We start from the raw sequence: 18,322 nt of genomic DNA, 5'->3' as shown, positions 1-18,322 counted from the left end.
ATTATGAAGTATTGGAACATAATGAAAACATGGGGAAGAAGCATATAATGTGTACTCATTTAAGTATTCGACCAGTCTCTTACAATTTATTGAAAAAAAATAAAATACAAAATGAAAGTTATTTATTTTCTGCCTAAGTGAGTCGATGCCTAGATGGGTCTGGGCGGGTGCCTAGGCGGTCTAGGCAGGCGCCTCAGTAGGTCTATGGGCCCTTTCTTAATTTTCAAACGCCTAAGCATTAATCGGGGTGGACCAACCGCCTAGCGCCTAGGCGGCGCTAGGCGGGGATTTTTAGAACAGTTTATCTTCCTCACATTTTCATGCCTGCTTCATTTTTTCACATGCTACTTGGAAAACAAATTACTTAACCAGGAATTTAATTTTGTCCGAGGTCCAAATTAATTTATCTGCTATGGACTATTTAGTAAGGTTGTAAAAGACGCTAGGCCTAGTCGGGCGGTGAATTGGGGCCTAACGCCTAGACGGTTAGGAGAGAGCTTAGGAGGACTAGGCAGATTTAAGTAAATTCGTTTAAATAAGTGTCTATCAATACTTACAAAAAAAACATAATTGTATTGGAACATTAAATTACAAAGTAAATTTATTATATATGATTGTATAAACGTGTTTGCTGCTTGTAATATCGTTCTTCATGATATATATATATATATATATATATATATATATAGAGAGAGAGAGAGAGAGAGAGAGAGAGAGAGAGAGAGAGAGAGAGAGAGATGAAATGGATGAGGGTGAGGGGTTGAACTAATGGCGATGGAGGATAAGGCTCGAAAATTGGTTATAATACGTAACCTGGTTGGGTTCTTGTCCTGTTTTTCATTATGAACTGTGTGTGAACATGAGAAATATACTTGTTTCTCTTTTGTCATAATTAACTTTGAAGAAACTTCTTGGAAATTAATCTAAATTATTTTCTTATCTTTTATTTAACATTTTTTGTTCTTCTTATAACGACGCGGACCAGTACATCGATAAGTCAAGATATTTTACAAACATAGTATTATTTCCAATTATTGATTATTTTTAAATGAAATTTCTACTTTACATTAAGTTTGTAGAAAAGTTAACAGAGATAATGAAACGGACCCTTAGTGAAACATAACATCAAACTTAATTCAAAGACATTAGAAATTATTATTAGCGTTCACGAACCAAAACAAAACTCGCTATACGATTCTAGGACCGCTGCTGTAATTTAATCTAATATTAATTACCTTGAGTTGGATACGGTAGGATAGAAGTGAATATAGGTTCAATTTATTTGCCAAATGTACATTAGTGACATGTAGGCTTGTATTATTTCCATGTCAGCAATTTTTTTTTTAAGAGAAACGATGCTTTCAAGAAGATTGAAGATAATGAAGAATTTGGGGCTGCTTGGAATATAGACATGAAGGTTAGAGGTATTGGAATAATAATTTGAGAGGGAAACGGAGAAAGCATTTGTTGAGGTACAGTAAGCATTAGAAAGTTAGTAGGTTAACCTATTTAGAACGCTGACCGTACCTAACAAATATTGAAACGGAAATAATACAAGCCTACATGTCACTCACTAATATACATTTGGTAAATACAATTGGCTTTGTTTTGTTGCATGAGTACAATAATTGTGATTGATTTGTTGCATACAAATCGTGTAGTATTTCGATTTGTCTGTTCAGAGTCGTTGTGGAAAAAAAAAAAGAAAAAAGTTAACAAAGAAATGAAAAGGACTTGCGTTGATGCATCACTAGAGCAGTTTCCATTCTTTTTCCTGTCACTCATATTGGATGTATGTCTTCTTATTTGCCATCGAGAGAGTGTGATGGAGATACGTCCCGAACGATGAATAATCAACATGAATCATGATGAAGTTAGTCGTTGAAGTTGACATCTACCTAAAATTATTTGGTTGTTGAAATGAAAAATAACTATAGATACTGGTCATAAAAAAAATGGAAATTGACTGATAGAAAAAATTTCGAACTATGGTTGCTAAAATCGAAAGACATGAACTATAGGGGTAGAATTGATATTTCACCACCATTTTTGCCCAACGAAAGAAATCCGAAATATGCGTTTATGTATTATGTATATGGATATGGTGCATATGCATATCACTATTTCCTGTATGCCAATTTGGCAACTTTTTGCTCAATCTCATATGGAGTAAAATTCTCGGCAGTACGAGCGAAGGAATGGCCCTTGTTCTTTGATTTCCATATAAAGGAAGAGATTTATCTTTGTCATGATTATCTGCCAAGTTGCTGAGCCACAAGTTACTAGACTACGTGCCGAAGCCCAAGAATGCGTGGTAATGGACGGGGTGGTTCGATTTGGTGTCCCTTATGCTTACTTCGGCTGAGGTCATATTGTCAAAGGTCTCGGAAAAAGGTACAATTTGCAGTGTTAGATGTTATGTACTCTTTAAATGGATAAAGAGGCTTAGTATTTCATTGCACGACGGTGCAGAGGTATTTCTTCCAATTCTCGTTCATCCACTATTATATTAATGTTTGCTTGAAGTTCCTTAGCCTAATTCCTTCAAAATTCTGCATGTGTTTTTGGTCAATTACTAAGATGCTTACCATTGTAGAAATCGAAATTGCTAATATTCTTTAAAATGTTCTTATTATCAATATTGGATGACATGGACTTAGTGTCAACTTATTCAATTAATAACGACAATTAAATGCCATTTTAACGGTTTTGTAAATGCTAATCGTACACAAATTCATGTATTTTTTTTTCCTTCCAGATCTTGAGTGCATATTTGCTGTTATCTGCAATGTTGTTACAAAGTCTGAAAGTCCAGATGAAGCACTGGAGATGGCAAAACTTACATCCTCAAAGATTCCTCAAAAACCAAGTGACAAGCCTGCATTGCGCTTAAAAGATGTATGATGCCACTGTGATCATGACTTTGACCTTTTTCTTTTCTTCTTTTTCTTTTTCTTTTTTTTATTTTTAATATACTTCTGACCATTTTCGCTTTTTTACAGTTTGTTCAATCTGTACAACGTACTGGAGAACCCATATAGCCGGTTCTTAGTCTACTTGAGTGCTCTTAATTTGGCTATCAATGGGAAGGTCACTGAACATGTCATCCCTTCATTCAAAAATATGGAAAGTTTTTTGAAAGAGGGGGATATTGGGATCTCTGATCAGAGGCAGTTATTTCTGACCATCGTTAATGTTCTGAAAGAACACAAAAAGTATGCTTTGTGATCTTTTCTCTATATAGACATGTCTCTCCTCGATTTGTTTTAAGAACAATTACTTATATTTTCTGTTGTATTTTTAGCTTGGCAAAGGAGTCTTTCAAATTCCTGACCAAGTACTTGGCGACTTTTTCTGGTGAAGATGTGCATACGTTGAGTGAAGCCAAAGAGGAAGCTGTACACACAATTGTGGAATTTGTGAAGGCCCCAGATATGCTTCAGGTATTTTTGTAGGATCTTGTGGAATCTCAAAGATTTTTTAAAACTAATTCTTTACTCCATGTTTCTCTTTGGTGACTGTTCATCCTATTTTTATGTGGTGGAGTTTAGAATCGACTCTTTATAGACATTATTGTTTCTCAGGCATTTTGAAGAAGCTACTATGCTTCTTCTGCAGTTACATATAATATCTGTATAAACACGACGGAGTGCTGTTTTAATATCATCACTTCCAAACAACTGGGTGTTTGGCATTTGGCTCTGATGATCATATTCCCCCCTTCCATTAGGCATTTAGGTAACGGATATGTCGGTTTTGTTATGCTCCAGTGCGACTTGCTAAATATGCCTTCTGTAGAGCAACTGGAGAAGGATGCTAAGCATGCATTGGCATATCAGCTTATGAACATCTTTCTAAGAGGCTGGATGCTTACTTGGAGTTTCGGCCTGCAAATTCTGATTTACTGAAAAGCTACGGTAAAGTTTAGTTTCATCTGACTGTGTTTTCTTCGGATTATATACATTTTTCTGTTTGTCTAAATTATGCTTTCTGAAATGTTATAGGTCTTGTCCATGAAGACTGCATAACTAAGATGAGGTTGATTTCCTTGATGGAGCTTGGTTCTGATGAATCTGGACGGATTCCTTACGGTGCTGTCGGAGATACTCTGGAGGTTAGGTTGGCTTACCTTTCTCGTCCCAGAAGTTTTAATCTGACATCATGGTTAATTATGCTTATGCACTTCTTTTTGGTAGAATAATGATGATGAAGTTGAACTTTGGGTGGTAAAGGCAATAACTGCCAAGTAGATGGACTGTAAAATGAACCAGATGAATCAACTGGTGATTGTGAGGTTAGTTTCTGTTTCGTACCTTCTGCGTACGCACAAAGATGCATATAGTTGTTTATTCATTCTTTTAGGCTTCTTTGTTCTTGAACTGAATTGGTCTTTCATCTGCAGCCGCTGTACTGAGAGAGTATTTGGGGAAGAACAATCGCTTACACTAAGAACAAAGTTAGCAACTTGGAGGGTAAGTAACTTCGGCCGTTTTTCATTATTAACTGCCTACTAAGAACCGATTCATTGCTGTCGTATAACAAACCACTCTTTGTATTGCATTGTCCATTCATTATGTAATCATATATTGACCGAGTTTCTCATTGTCAGGGTAATATTGCAAACGTTATCAGCACCATTCGAGTTAACAGGATAGCTGACGATGGATCACAGGCAGTGCAAGGCTTAGTTATTCGTTAGAAACTTACGGATCTTAATGTAGGTGCTTGATTGACTTACGAGAGTTTGAACGAACGACTGTTATTGATTCCCTGTTATTTCGGAATAGGATCAAATGTTTTGAAAATTTTGACAGGAAAATAGTCTCGTGTTGGTTACAAATGGTATAACATTGTACTCTTGCAAAATGATGATCTACTGCTTATATCATTGGTAACTTCTGTTGCATTTATCAGGAAAATTCCCTTGTCCGGAAATTGTAATGGAGCATATTCCAGCCAAATTGGGGATCGTATGAAACTGTTTTCGTAAGCACTTTTGTTGACAAGTGCTTTTATTAAAAATACACAAGGTTTTACTAAAATCAGTGTGTTTCTTGGAAAAAGGCTTGGGAGTGCTTTTTGGAGAAGCACTCGGCATGTGCTTGTTTGGAAAACGCTTCTATCTAGAAGCACTTTTAAGTTTCTCCCGCAATTGTGTAGTCGTAAGTGCAGTTTGTTTGTAGAAATAGTTAAGAAAAAACTATAGTTAAGAAATAACGCAATGGCAGGCATTGCAAGTGATTCAGCATTCAATTGGGTTCGAACACAATAGATAAGAAAAAACATACTCATATCATGGTCAGGCTTACCCATAGCCTTTTAGTCTACCCAGATTACTCTAATGTTGCCCATCATCTCCCATTCGGATCATTGATCTCTGAGAAGATCGTCTCAGATATGCACTGAACGGATTCGTTCGTAGCACAATCTAGCACGTTAACGAAGGCATCCTTGTTGTTCCTTTCACCACGGTTTTGATGTAGCTGCAACGCAAACTCAAGCCCCTTCACAACGTCGTTCATTAACGGCCTTTCCATCCCACTGTCATTGATGCAACTCATAGCAATTTCCACATACTTGTTCAAACACTCGGTTTCAATCTTACCCTTCATGTTCGGATCGAGGATTAGATCAAGTTCCCCATCGCGATGACAGCTCTTGGTCCACTCAGCCAAGTTCATTTGCCTCGTCTCCGCTGCATCCACCACAGCTGGTCTTGCACACAGTACTTCACACAAGACTACACCGAAAGAGTACACATCGGACTTCGTCGTCAGTTGTTGACGTCGGTAGTATTCTGGGTCAAGATACCCAAAACTGCCTTTCACGACTGTGCTGATGTGGGTCTTGGACATGGTGGTCGTGCCCATTTTCGACAATCCAAAATCCGAAACCTTGGCCACCCATTTCTCATCCAATAAAATATTTGTGCTCTTCACATCACGGTGGATGATAGTGCCCTGGGCATCACTGTGAAGGTAGCGTAACCCTCGCGCGGCGCCAATGCAAATTTGGAGCCGTTGTCCCCAGGAGAGGTGGGTTGTCGGTGTGGTAGAGATGGTCAGCAAGTGTCCCACGTGTCATGTAATCATACACCAAAATCATCTCATTTTTATCAGTACAATACCCAATGAGAGACACCAAATGACGGTGTCTGAGTTGTGAAAGCATCTCGATTTCCGTCTTGAACTCGTGGGCTCCTTGCGATGACTCGGGTTTCAGCCGTTTGATCGCAACAGGAGTGGCCCCGCCGTCGATATGCCCTTTGTACACATGACTGAAGCCGCCAACACCAACAATGAAACTCTGGCTGAAGTTTTGGGTGGCGGCTTTGATCTCCACCAGTGAAAAGTAACGACACAAAAGTGTTGGTAAAGATGATGACCCATCTGAGGCAGTGCCCTTGACTTTCTGCCGCCGCCTAAAAACCAAGAACCCAAGGACAGAGAGTCCAAGTGTTCCGCAAGCTACACCGACAACCGTGGCAAGCAAATGAGTTCTTGATCTGGTGTTAGGTTTTGATGGTGTCCCCGATCTGGTGCTAGGTTTTGATGGTGTCCCTTTTGCTGGGGCTATAGGAGGTGGGTTGGGGCTTGGTCCGGCGAGATTCTGATTTGCACTGAGTTTGAACATTTCGAGTCCGTTTAAGATTGCGTCGTTGTAATTAGTCAACCAATCCTTCTTGCTTGCTTCAAGTGCAAGAAAGAGATTGACTTTCTTCAGGATTGCAGGGTCCCCCGACATGAACACAACGTAGTCTTTGTACACTGGTCCTCCATTTCCACCGCTCCATGTGATTATATCTGCCATTTGATCAACGGATTGATTGGAGATGTAGATATGAAATAGCCTGTCTCTGGGCATCGTAACATCACCTTCAAACTCACAAAAATGAAGCCTAACCAAGTAAGCAAACATTGAATCCACAGGGAATGTCCAGGTAAGATTGTAGCTCTTGTTTATGGTCTTGTTCATGCCCATTGAACGGCCGGTTTGGTAAACTTCTTTCGGTGCAGAGTACTCTGGTATTTCAGAAAAGTTAAGCTGAACGCTATTGTTTAGCGGTAAAACACTATACTTCCTACTTAAATCGTCTAGGTAGTTTTACTCGAGTTCCAAACTATCCCACTGACGGTCCATACCAGTATTGTGATCGAAATAGATCTGCCTTTCGTCACCGATATTGATTCGGTACACCATCTCCAGAGCAGTGTTATTCTCGATGCGAATCGTGTTTTCGCTGCCTACATAAGCAACCCCATCTGGGCTCTGGGGTGAAGTGTAGTAAAGATAAAGCCAACGACTTTGACTAAGAAGAGGGCTTGGGATCGGTCGAAGTTAGGGCCATATGAAGCTGGGTAGAAATACAAGCGGAGGAACTTTGGGCCGGAAGAGAGTGGAAATGTGTAGGTAAATTCAAGGCGGGAAAGCCTTGCTGTGCTGTAAGACGCTATCCTGTAAGACGCTTGGCCGGAAGAAGGGGGAGAAGGTGCTTCTTTGAATATGGATTTGTTACCAGCTGCCCCGAATGGAAAAAAAATTGTGTCAATATCTCCACCCCAATATTTGGAGTCTTGGCTGACTTCGGAAGTGGAAGAGCCACATTGAAGTTTGATTTGTTCAGACGGAACGTAGATTGGCAGCGAGTCCCCGGCCATGCACATGGTTATCGTGTGGAAAAAAAGGGGAAGGAGAAAAGGAGTGAGAGTTTTATTAGGGTGTTTGTTGTTGGGGTTCTTCATGGTTGTAAGAAAAACATAGAAAGGGTGAGGTGTTGCCTGTTTAACTAATTTTCTCACTGGAATTTGGTCTCTTGATGAGGCCGTTTACACTGCCTATTCGCATTGTATTTCTGTGAATGATCACTTTAATATCTTGCTTAGCTACAAGTCTACACAAAGTCTTTGTGCGGTGAAGAATGAGTCACTCGATGTGTATCTTCTTGGCATGGTACGCGGTTCTTGTCAATTCAATTAGAGGATGTGGTTGGAGAAATAATACCACCTTTCTGGAGATACAGAAAAATCTCTTATTATTTACTTGTGTGTTTATTGTCACATCATCATCAAATTCTTCAGATCAGCGTTGGCCCTTGATGTAGAAAAGAAGGACTTTTGTGCTAACCAAAATTGTTATTTGCATCAGTTCTATGAGCAGCTCCTCCTCTGTAAGTAAAATCGGAGCGAGAATAATGTGTTGTGGTGTATGGCACTTGGCGGACGGAGGACGACAACATTGAAGGTGGTGCTTTGGATATGGATGTGATACCAGCTGCTTGGTGTGCTTCTAAAGGGGAAATGTTTGAGTAAGTGTCTCCATTCCAATTTCGTTTATCATACCGATCGAATATGCTGCTGGAATAACCACATTTTATGGTGATATCTTCCACTGGAGTGTAGATCGTTGGCATATCTCCTAAAGAAAGTTAATGTTCCATCATAGAACCAATTGGCAATATGAAGAATAGCGCAACTTATTTTTAAGTCCATGCATGGTGGACGTACAATAGGGTGACAATGGTGTGCAAATACAAACAAGGAAAGGTAAACAAGAAGAGTCAGCCAGGGTTTGTTCAAAGTCTTTGCATAGAAGAGACTTGCGCTGAAGCATCGCTTGAGCAATTTCCATTCCTTTTCCTCTATCACATTGGATGGATGTATCTTCCTGTCATGATGTGTACACTTTTACTTAAGACTTGTGTTCTTGACTACGGGATAACACACCCGAGTTAAATATTTTGCTTGGTTCCCAATGAACGACACAAATAGCTTTGGCCGGAAGTAGTGAGGTTAAATATTCTGCAAGTAAAATCGGAGTGATAAATCTGTGATGTGTGGAGCATGGAACTTTGCGGATGGAAGACGATGCCGAAGGTGCTTGTTTGAATATGGATGTGATAGTTGCTGCTTGATGCGAATAGGAGGGAAGGAAATCGTACTCCTAAACTGACTACCTCAACCTCAGGAGTACAAGAATAGGAGGAAAAAGAATCATACTCCCTAACCAAGTACCTCAACCCCAGGAGTACAAGAATAGGAGTGAAGGTCTATCAACCACATGTAGAGATTCAATCTCTTCCATTAATATATCATCCACCCGAAATTGACCTTTAAGTTTTTAGCATGTTGTTGATGTCGAAGCTCTACTACACGCTGAATTAAGCATGATCTTTGAATATGCACTCGAGATGTTTGTGCTTCACTCATTCTTTCTGCACACTTGAAAATTAAGCATCCTTAATGTATTGATCGGGATATTTAACTTAATTTGGAGGGGATAATATTCCTTCACGACTAATTCATTTTTATCTTCAATTTTAACAAAATTTGAAAGATTGTTTCTTTTCCAATTCATATTGATAAAGTGCTCATAATTTCTTTTCAAATTAAGCTGCCTATTGTGTGCCTTAGCCGAACTCTCCCTCCTTTTAGTATAAAAATATCGATGTACTAAAAAAATAAAAAACAAAAAGATCAATGATTCTCCTTTTATAAACTAAACACGTACCTTATCTATGTCAAAAATTTCTGCGGAAATAAAAAGGGTGAGCTCAGAAGTGAATGTCCATTTCATCTCAAGGCATAAAAACGCAATTTTGATCAAGCATCAATCAAGAATCTTTCATTTGGTAAACAAATTCGTATCCCTTTCACGATTTAGGCAACTCAGTAATTTGAATTTAAATTTTTTTATTTTGCTTGATTATAAATTGTAAGACATTGTAGTTTTTTTTCTCGAATAAAGTTGTTCCTTGGATAATAGAACAATGGCTTTGCATCCATACGGACTGTAGTAAAAGAGCAGCTTCTAGATTAGAACTTGTGATTTCTCTTGAGCATGTGAGGGTATTTCGGTAAAGTTGCGAGTCTGCTTTGCTATACTTGGAAGTTTCTTAAAGAATTGACATTTATGGAATTGATGCACTAACTTGTGTGTACCTATTGCATCATATTAATTAAATTCAATTTCCTTAGGCCAGTTCCAATTAGGGATGGATAAAACACCCACGGTTAAGGGTAACTGCAGTTACCCGTCTAATTAAAATTCACTATTATGGTTATGGATAACTGTTTAGATAAATAAACGATTATAGGTGTACTATTTTACCCGTGCAATTTAAATAGATGGTTATGAGTATTAATTGCGGTTATAAATGGGCACCTATTAATAATTCAGGAATACTTCAAGTTTGTTATTAATCTGATTAGGTGATTTGTTAGGAAAATTCATGATTCCTGCGGATTCTATTCAATGCTTGGGTTTGTCCGGTGTCTGATTGAACTTGATTGAACAATTATTTAGATTTGATGCATGCGTAAGAAAGAAATGGATACTAACTTTAAAATTTGTGCAAGTTAAAAGTAGAATAGTGGAAGATGAAATAATCATGAAGATATCCTAATTCGATTTTAAACACTAAAAGTGACCTAAGGGTTCATTATCAAACATTTAGACTTCATTCAAAAAGGTAAACCTTATAAATGTTTGACATGATCAGCGAGACGTATAATTTAAGGTTTTCTTCACGTCAAAAAATATGTTGTTATGTATTATAACATATATGTTGGGATTAAATGTTGTAAGTAATTTTTTAATTTTCAAGGTTAAAAAAAACATGCAGACAAGTAAAAAGATAGGTTAAAAAAAAAAAAAAAAAAAAACAAAAGATAAACGGATTAAAAAACGGGTAAACGGATAAACGAAATGGTTATGGTTAAATAAGTACGCGATTATGGATATGGTTAACTGTTTATAAACGGTTATGGGTATGGGTATAACTGTTAAGGCAATTACCCAACGGGTAAACGATTATGCGGGTATGAGTATAAACAGTTATGCGTAAATAACCGTTGTTACTTGCCCACCATAACCATTGCCCATCTCTAACTCCAACCTTGGAGTAAGTCATAAAAATTTTATTCCCCCTCCCCCCCAACCCCAAAATTTCATTCCAACCCTTGGGCCAATTTTCGATTTTGGGTTAAAACTCAAAAATGGGACAAATTCCGACCAGCTTAAGTCTGGGTTAGTGGGGAACTCATTTGTGCTAGTGGAAGACATGAAGTTGGACGACAAGTTGCCAAATTCATGCCTGCCACATGAAGCACGTTCTACAGCCAACATTAATGCTGCAAAGTACAACACTTGGGTGTGTCTACCCCTTGTCTGCTAAGAAAATTGAGCTCAACGACTCTTTTGGTTAACCAACGGTTGAAATTCAAATGGACCATTAGTTATCGAATGGTCCACATTCAATTTAGTTAATGTTTTTGTTTTATATTTATAGATTTATTAAATCTAACGATTGATATCGAATATAATCAAATTGAATGGTAAAAAAAAAAAAAAAATCTAATAACCCAAATTTAAATCCAACAGCTAAATAATTAAAAAAAAAACAATTATTTAACTCAAAATTCACCCAAAAACTCTATAAACACTTATGTATTTGTTCAAACATCCACACAAAACTCATTTTTCTCCTACAATTCTTCCAAATTGTCTTAGTTGTTGCTGTATTAATTGTGCTAATTGATGTATTAATTGTTGTTGTATTAACTGCTTTTGTATGTGTTTTTTTTTTTTTTTTTTTTTTTTTTTTTGTCAAACGATAGATTTTGTTAGATTAGTCACCGACGAAGTTCGAACTCACGTCGTCAAGCAAGGGCTAACATATTCCCACCATTGTGGTAAAGGGTCACTTACTTTTTGCATGTGTTTCATATGTGTCGGCTTAGTGATTTTTCAGTATTTATCAGAATTTAAATATTTTTAAGTTAAAATACAAGTTTTTCTCAACTACAACCTAGCTAACTTCTCCATCAACATTTGAAAGAGAAGTACCATAAGACCAACACCTAATTGTTTAGACTACTTCAAAATTTAATTGCAGATAATTTAAGAAACAACAAAACTACTTACGAATTCTGTTGACAAATTATAGCATATATCATATCAGATTAATACAATTTATATGTTCGAATCCAAGCTTAATAGATCCACACTAACGGATTAAAAACGTTGCTCAATCAACCATCACCTTCCATTGGGATCGTTGATCTCAGAGAAGACAGTCCCAGACATTCCTTTAATCGAATCATTAGTAGTAGAATTATGATCACTACTAGTCTTGCTCACCCTGCTCTTCTCCAAGTCCGACGACTCCTCCCAGCTAATAAACCCTACATCGCTCCTAGTCACACTCTCAACGTCATCTCCACTGCCCATTTCATCGTTCGAATTTGAATCCCCTCCAACGCTCTGCTGAAGCTGTAGAGCAAACTCAAGCCCCCACACAACATCATTCATTGACGGTCGTTCGATTCCACTGTCATGCATACAACTCACCGCAATCTCAACGTACTTTTTCAAACATGCATTTCCAATCTTACCCCTCAAGCTCGGATCTATGATCTGATCAAGTTTCCCATTCTGGTGACAGATTTTAGTCCACTCAGCCAAACTCATTTGCTTTTTCTCCGCCGTACGAATCAAAGCTGGCCTCGCACACAGTACTTCACACAACACTACACCAAATGAGTATACGTCAGACTTCTCCGTCAATTGTTGACGGCGATAGTATTCAGGGTCCAAATATCCGAAACTACCCTTCACCACCGTGCTGATATGGGTCTGAGACACGGTAGCGGACCCCATTTTCGAAAGTCCAAAATCTGAAACTTTGGCCACCCATTTCTCATCCAATAAGATATTTGTGCTCTTTACGTCTCGATGAATGATCATGTACTTCGCCCCTGTGTGAAGGTAGTGCAACCCACGCGCCGCCCCGATACAAATCTGTAGCCGTTGATCCCACGGTAGAGGCGGATTATCGGTATTGTAGAGATGGTCGCGGAGGGTCCCATGCGCCATGTAGTCGTACACCAAGATCATCTCGCCGTCGTCCATACAGTACCCGATGAGCGGCACCAGATGGACGTGGCGGAGCTGGGATAGCATGTCGATCTCCGTCTTGAACTCGTGAGCTCCCTGCGACGACTGCGATTTCAGCCGCTTGATTGCAACAGGGCGCAATCCACCATCCATGTTGACATTTCCTTTGTAGACGTGTCCGAAACCGCCGACGCCAATAATGAAAACACTGTCGAAGTCTTGGGTGGCGGCTTTGATCTCCGCCAGTGAAAAGTAGCGACACAAATCGGACGGTAAAGAAGAGCCGCGAGTCTTGGTTGACTTGGTCGTCGAAAAAGAAAATGGACCCCACTTTGTTCCTTGCCCGGAGCTTGAGTCCTTGACTTTTCTTCCTCTCCGGAAAACCAAAAATCCGAACACAGAGCCTAGAACAAACACACCTGAAACTACACCGGCGATGATGGCAAGCAGAGGAATCGATTTCTTGTCGGAAACTTTGGGGCGCGCTGGCTGAGCTATTTCGAGAGGCGGGTCGGGGTTTGGTCCGGCGAGATTCCTCTTTGAATCACTGAGCTTGAAGATCTCGAGTCCGTTCAAGATTGCATCGTTGTACTTCGTCAACCAATCTTTTGGGGTGGCTTGCAATGCAAGAAAGAGATGAACTTTCTTTTTACTTCCTGCGCCTGCAGGCACGAAAACGACGTAGTCCTTGTACACCGGCTTCCCATTACCGCGGCTCCACGTGATTACATCCGCCATCGGCTCCGCCGTCTGATTGGCGATGAAGATTTGAAAAAGCCGGTCCCTGGGCAATGTAACATCACCTTCGAACTCACAAAAATGAAGCCGAATAAAGTAATTAAACATAGAATCTACCGGAAACCCCCAGGTGAGATTATAGCTCTTGTTTATGGTTTTGTTCCACCCCATCGACCGACCGGTTCGGTAAACTTCTTCCGGAGCAGAGTACTTCGGAATTTCCGAAAAGTCAAGCTCAATACTACTGTTTTGCGGCAGAACACTAAAATTTTTACTCAAATCGTCCAAATACTTGTCCTCCACTTGAATACCATCCCAGTTTCTGTAGATTCCAGTGTCCTGATTGAACGAGAGCTGAGATCCGCCGACGTTGATCCGGTAGACCATCTCCATGGCGGTGTTATTTTCGATCGGATACGGGTTTATGCTGCCTACGAGAACAGCCCCATCTGCGCTTTGCGGCGGAGTGTAATAAAGATTGTCGGGCATGGACACGATTTCGATTCCATTGATGAAGGCATAGGCATCTGGACTTGCTCTACTCGGAGTGAACGTGATGTTCAAGCTCTGTTCGGATGCAATGTTGAGACAGAACTCCCTTGATACTGTCTCCGACGAGGAAGCGTCGGCGGTGACGGAGGCGTTGAAGTCGCGGAGAAGGGTAAAGCCGCCGGCTTCGACTGAGAAGAGGGATTTAGATCGGTCGAACTCGACGGCGTAGGAAGTGGGGTAGAAGTACAAGCGGATGAACTTTTGGCCGCTGGTGAGTGGAAACGTGTACGTAAATTCGGAGCGAGAGAGCCGAGCTGTGGTGTAAGGCACTTGGCTGGAGGAGGAGATCGGGGTTGCTGCCTTGAATACGGATGAGCTGACAGCTGCTTGGGAGGGGAAGAATTTTGAGTTGATATCGCCACTCCAAGTTCGTCCGTCCTGTTGGTTGACTTGGTCGCCGGAAAAGCCGCACTGTAGGGTGATGTCATCGACCGGTTTGTAGACAGAGGGTGAGTCTCCGGCCACGTGTAGGGTTATGATTTGCAGAAACAGGGTAAGGAACAGATGAGCAAGATTGGGTTTCATGGTAAGGTGTTTGCTGCAATTTGGAAACGGGGGAATCTGTTGCTGCTTATTGTCGTAAGCTTAACAAAATTCCATTCATAATTAAACTTCTAACTGGATTTTGAATACTTTAATGGTGAAGTGCTTGGTTGTAATTGGAAAACTGGGTGTTTGAAAGTTCAGAGGTTTAATTTTTTTTTATTTTTTTTCACCAAATTTCTGGCGAATGTTAAAGCAGCTTGTCTTGTCCTCTACTTTGAGTTGTTATATTATTGTTTGAATGCACAATTATTGAAAATCTAGGGCAAAACAAAAGTAGTGGAGCATGAGCACCGTTCTAAAAATATCCGCCTATCACTGTCTAGGCATTAGGCGGCTAGTCACCGTCCCGATTAATGCATAGACGTTTGAAAATTAAGAAATGACGCACATACCAGTTGAGGCACCCACCTAGCCTGCCCAGACCCACCTAGGCACCTGCCTAGGTTTCAACTTATTTAGACAGAAAATAGATAACTTTCAATTTGCATTGAATTCTTTTCAATAAATTGTAAGAGACTTGTTGAATACTTAAATGAGCACACACTATATGAGTGTTCTTCATGTTTTTATTATGTTTTAATACATATGTTATTCTATTTTGTAGTTTATGAAGAAATTATATATATTTTTAAGTATAAACAGACACTTATTTACACGAAATATAATGGATTTACTTGAATCCGTCTAGTCCGCCTAGGTTGACACACCCCGACCGAACTCAAGACGTGCTGGCTGTCACGTGAGAGTGACATAGCCATGTGCACAGTGCGGAAGAAAAAGATAATAATAAAAATACGAATAAATAAAAACCAAACTACTAAATAAACTAGTTAAGGTAACACACTAATGTAAGACTAAGTGTGATAAACATAATTAGAGCGCAGAAAACCTAAGTACAGTCCAGAAGAAGAATACTAATTACACAACACTCAAAGGTGATCCTACATTTGTGATGTTCTGTCAGAACCACTGTCAAGTCTTTGTGAACCACCAAAGCTACTTCTAACTAGAACCTGGAGGGGCGCAAAACAGAAAGTGTGAGTGGGCAAAAACAAAGCTTTTCAAAATCATTTCATTATCAAAAGTTCTAACCTCTCGCCGTAAAACCTATATAGTTTCCCAGAAAATAGAATATACACATATATCGAAAACATGTTCAAAAATATGCCATGTCGAATGCCTCCACATAAAATGTAAGTAACCCAGGTAATGTCAATCAATGCAAGTAACATGTCAACCGGAGTCACCAAACGTGACCTGTACGGTTGAATCTAGAGCTCAAATCCCTAACCCACTAACTATACATGTACACGAGTCGGAACCACCTAAAGTGGTCTGTATGACAGGACTGGATGTAAATAAATACGCTCAAGTGCTACGATCACGTGAAGACTGGGCGAATAATCGCGGGTCACCTACAAGTCGGAACCACCTATAGTGGTCTGTACGATAGGAATGTGCACCTAACTTGGATCCAAGATGAGCGCGTGGTACGGGAAGTGAACATCACGTGAAGGACTATGCCCTACTCTGGGCGGGAGCACTAACACCGGGGGTGCAGGTTATGAGCTCTCTATGCATCTCACATAACCACTAATTCACAATCATAAACCATAAACTTACCTGACATTTACTTGTGCGTCCGCAGCAATATATGCAACTACTAATGCATAAATAAATAAGCAAACGCTATGCATGGCATTTAAAACATATAAACATTCCATATCATTTTCTGGGAAAACCCACAAGTATATAGGTATATACGAAAAACCAAAAGCCCACTCACTAATATGTGGAAGGGTCGTAACCCCATTACCTCGAGTGACTGCGCTCGTCCTGAGGATAGGTCTCACATATATGCGAAACAACTATAAAAATGTCAATTTAAAGCACATAACCAAAACTAGGTAATAACTTCTCATACAATGCTCAAATGGGGTGTGTGAATACACCAACGTGATATACTCAACCTCACAAATATCCCCATATTTTTAAAATAATTTTTCGACCACCCACGCGCCGGCCAAGGCACTGCCAGACGCGCCGGCCACGCGCGGGCACGTGCCTGGCACACGTGTGGTAACCCTAACGGCGTTAGAGAATATTCCGTCCAAAAATAGAACATACCGTTAAAACTAACCTGACGCCGTTAAGAATATTCCGTTAACTTAACGAAATATTCCCTTGTCTTCTCCAATGAGTCTCGCCGGCCGCCGTCGTTTGCAACTCGAATTCTCGCCGGAAACTGGAAAAATTTTCAAAACTTCATATTTTCTTTGTTTCTCAACCAAATTCCATGAAATTGGTACCAAAATGAAGCTTATAATGAGTAGAACAAAATCTTACCACTTTGAAGCCCTTAAATTCACGGAATCTCGTCGGAGAAACCATGAAATTTCGGCCAAAACTGCAACTCGCCACTCCTGGCTTTCCCGACGTCCAAAACACTTCAACTTTCTTCCCCGAGCTTCGTGAGAGTGTTCTAAAGCTCCCTATGACCTTAAAAACTTCTAAAACCCCCACGATCACGTGTGCATGAACAGTGCACAAAATCGGGGTTCCCTGGTTCTTAGGTTTTCGAGGGTTTCACGTCTAAAAACTGGTATAGATAAGTTCGTGATGACGAGATGAAGGTGATGGTACTAAACATGAGCTCGATCTGCACATAAATGGGTTGGTTTGGTGTTGGCCGTACGACTTGTACAGACGTTGCAGAAAATCGAAAGAGGGAAGAGAGAGAGAGAGAAGGCACGGGAGTGTGGTATGGGTGTGTGTGTGTGGGTGTGTGGTCCTAGATGAATCAACAACCAAAAGAAACAACTAAACAACACCCCATAACACCAATTAACGTCCAAGGGCCTTTTAGTCTTTTCGCACCTACGGTACAAATAATTCAGGACGGGCTATCACATAGGTGCCCGCTTAGACCCCGGTTAGCCTCCTAGGCGCCTAGGCGTTAGGCCCCAGCTTGCTACCGGACTAGCGCCTAACATCTTTTAAAACCTTGGGCATGAGAGAAATTTTAATGGAGGAGTGACTTCTCCGGCCACTTTATAAAGGATTAAGCTTTTTAGCTAAGTGGTCGTGGAAATTAACATAATTATTTATATTGTGTTTTAAGATTTTAAATTGATAGAAGTGATTTTTGAAGTTGTTCACCATCAATCATTTTGGTTATTTTATAATAAAACATTTGTTAAATTAAAAGTAATTTTTGTCAAATCAACTTCTTTACTTGAATTGGTATTTTCTTCGACTGAACTTGTATTAGTAGTTCATTATGTGACAATTACCCTGAATTTGTTTCATTTAAGTCTCTCTTTCATGGATCAAAGACTTTGAATGCATGTGTGGTCTAAATTAAGGGAACTTTAACGAAAACCTCTCGGTATTGTTCACTTTAACGAAAAACCATATTTTTATACTAAAAAGTTAATCATAGTACTATTCACTTTACCCTTTATTTTGTCTTTATCGTTAAAACTCAAAGTTCTCAAGCCATTTTCATTAGTTTTCCTCTAAATTAAAGATTCTCAATCATCAACAGTAACGTTAATAGACTATACACAAAGGGTAGTGGTAGTGGACTTGA

At 39.7% G+C, this 18,322-nt stretch overlaps 1 protein-coding gene and 2 pseudogenes across 1 annotated transcript; 1 reads left to right on the top strand and 2 right to left on the bottom strand.

The window, feature by feature from the left end:
• Positions 1-2,010: 2,010 nt before the first annotated feature.
• On the top strand, positions 2,011-5,163 carry LOC137709233 (uncharacterized; annotated as a pseudogene).
• Positions 5,164-5,351: 188 nt separating this feature from the next.
• On the bottom strand, positions 5,352-7,742 carry LOC137749430 (receptor-like protein kinase FERONIA; annotated as a pseudogene).
• A 4,183-nt stretch (positions 7,743-11,925) lies between these two features.
• On the bottom strand, positions 11,926-14,972 carry LOC137749429 (receptor-like protein kinase FERONIA). The gene has a single exon (XM_068489523.1). It carries the CDS (start codon positions 14,707-14,709, stop codon positions 12,037-12,039), a length of 2,673 nt encoding a protein of 890 aa, XP_068345624.1. The 5' UTR covers positions 14,710-14,972; the 3' UTR covers positions 11,926-12,036.
• Positions 14,973-18,322: the final 3,350 nt, after the last annotated feature.

The sequence above is a fragment of the Pyrus communis genome, chromosome 11, assembly GCF_963583255.1.
Source record: "Pyrus communis chromosome 11, drPyrComm1.1, whole genome shotgun sequence".
In the NCBI taxonomy this organism is placed as follows: Eukaryota; Viridiplantae; Streptophyta; class Magnoliopsida; order Rosales; family Rosaceae; genus Pyrus; species Pyrus communis.
The sequence above is the reverse complement of the archived record's forward strand: the minus strand, read 5'-3'. Positions and strand labels throughout refer to the sequence as shown.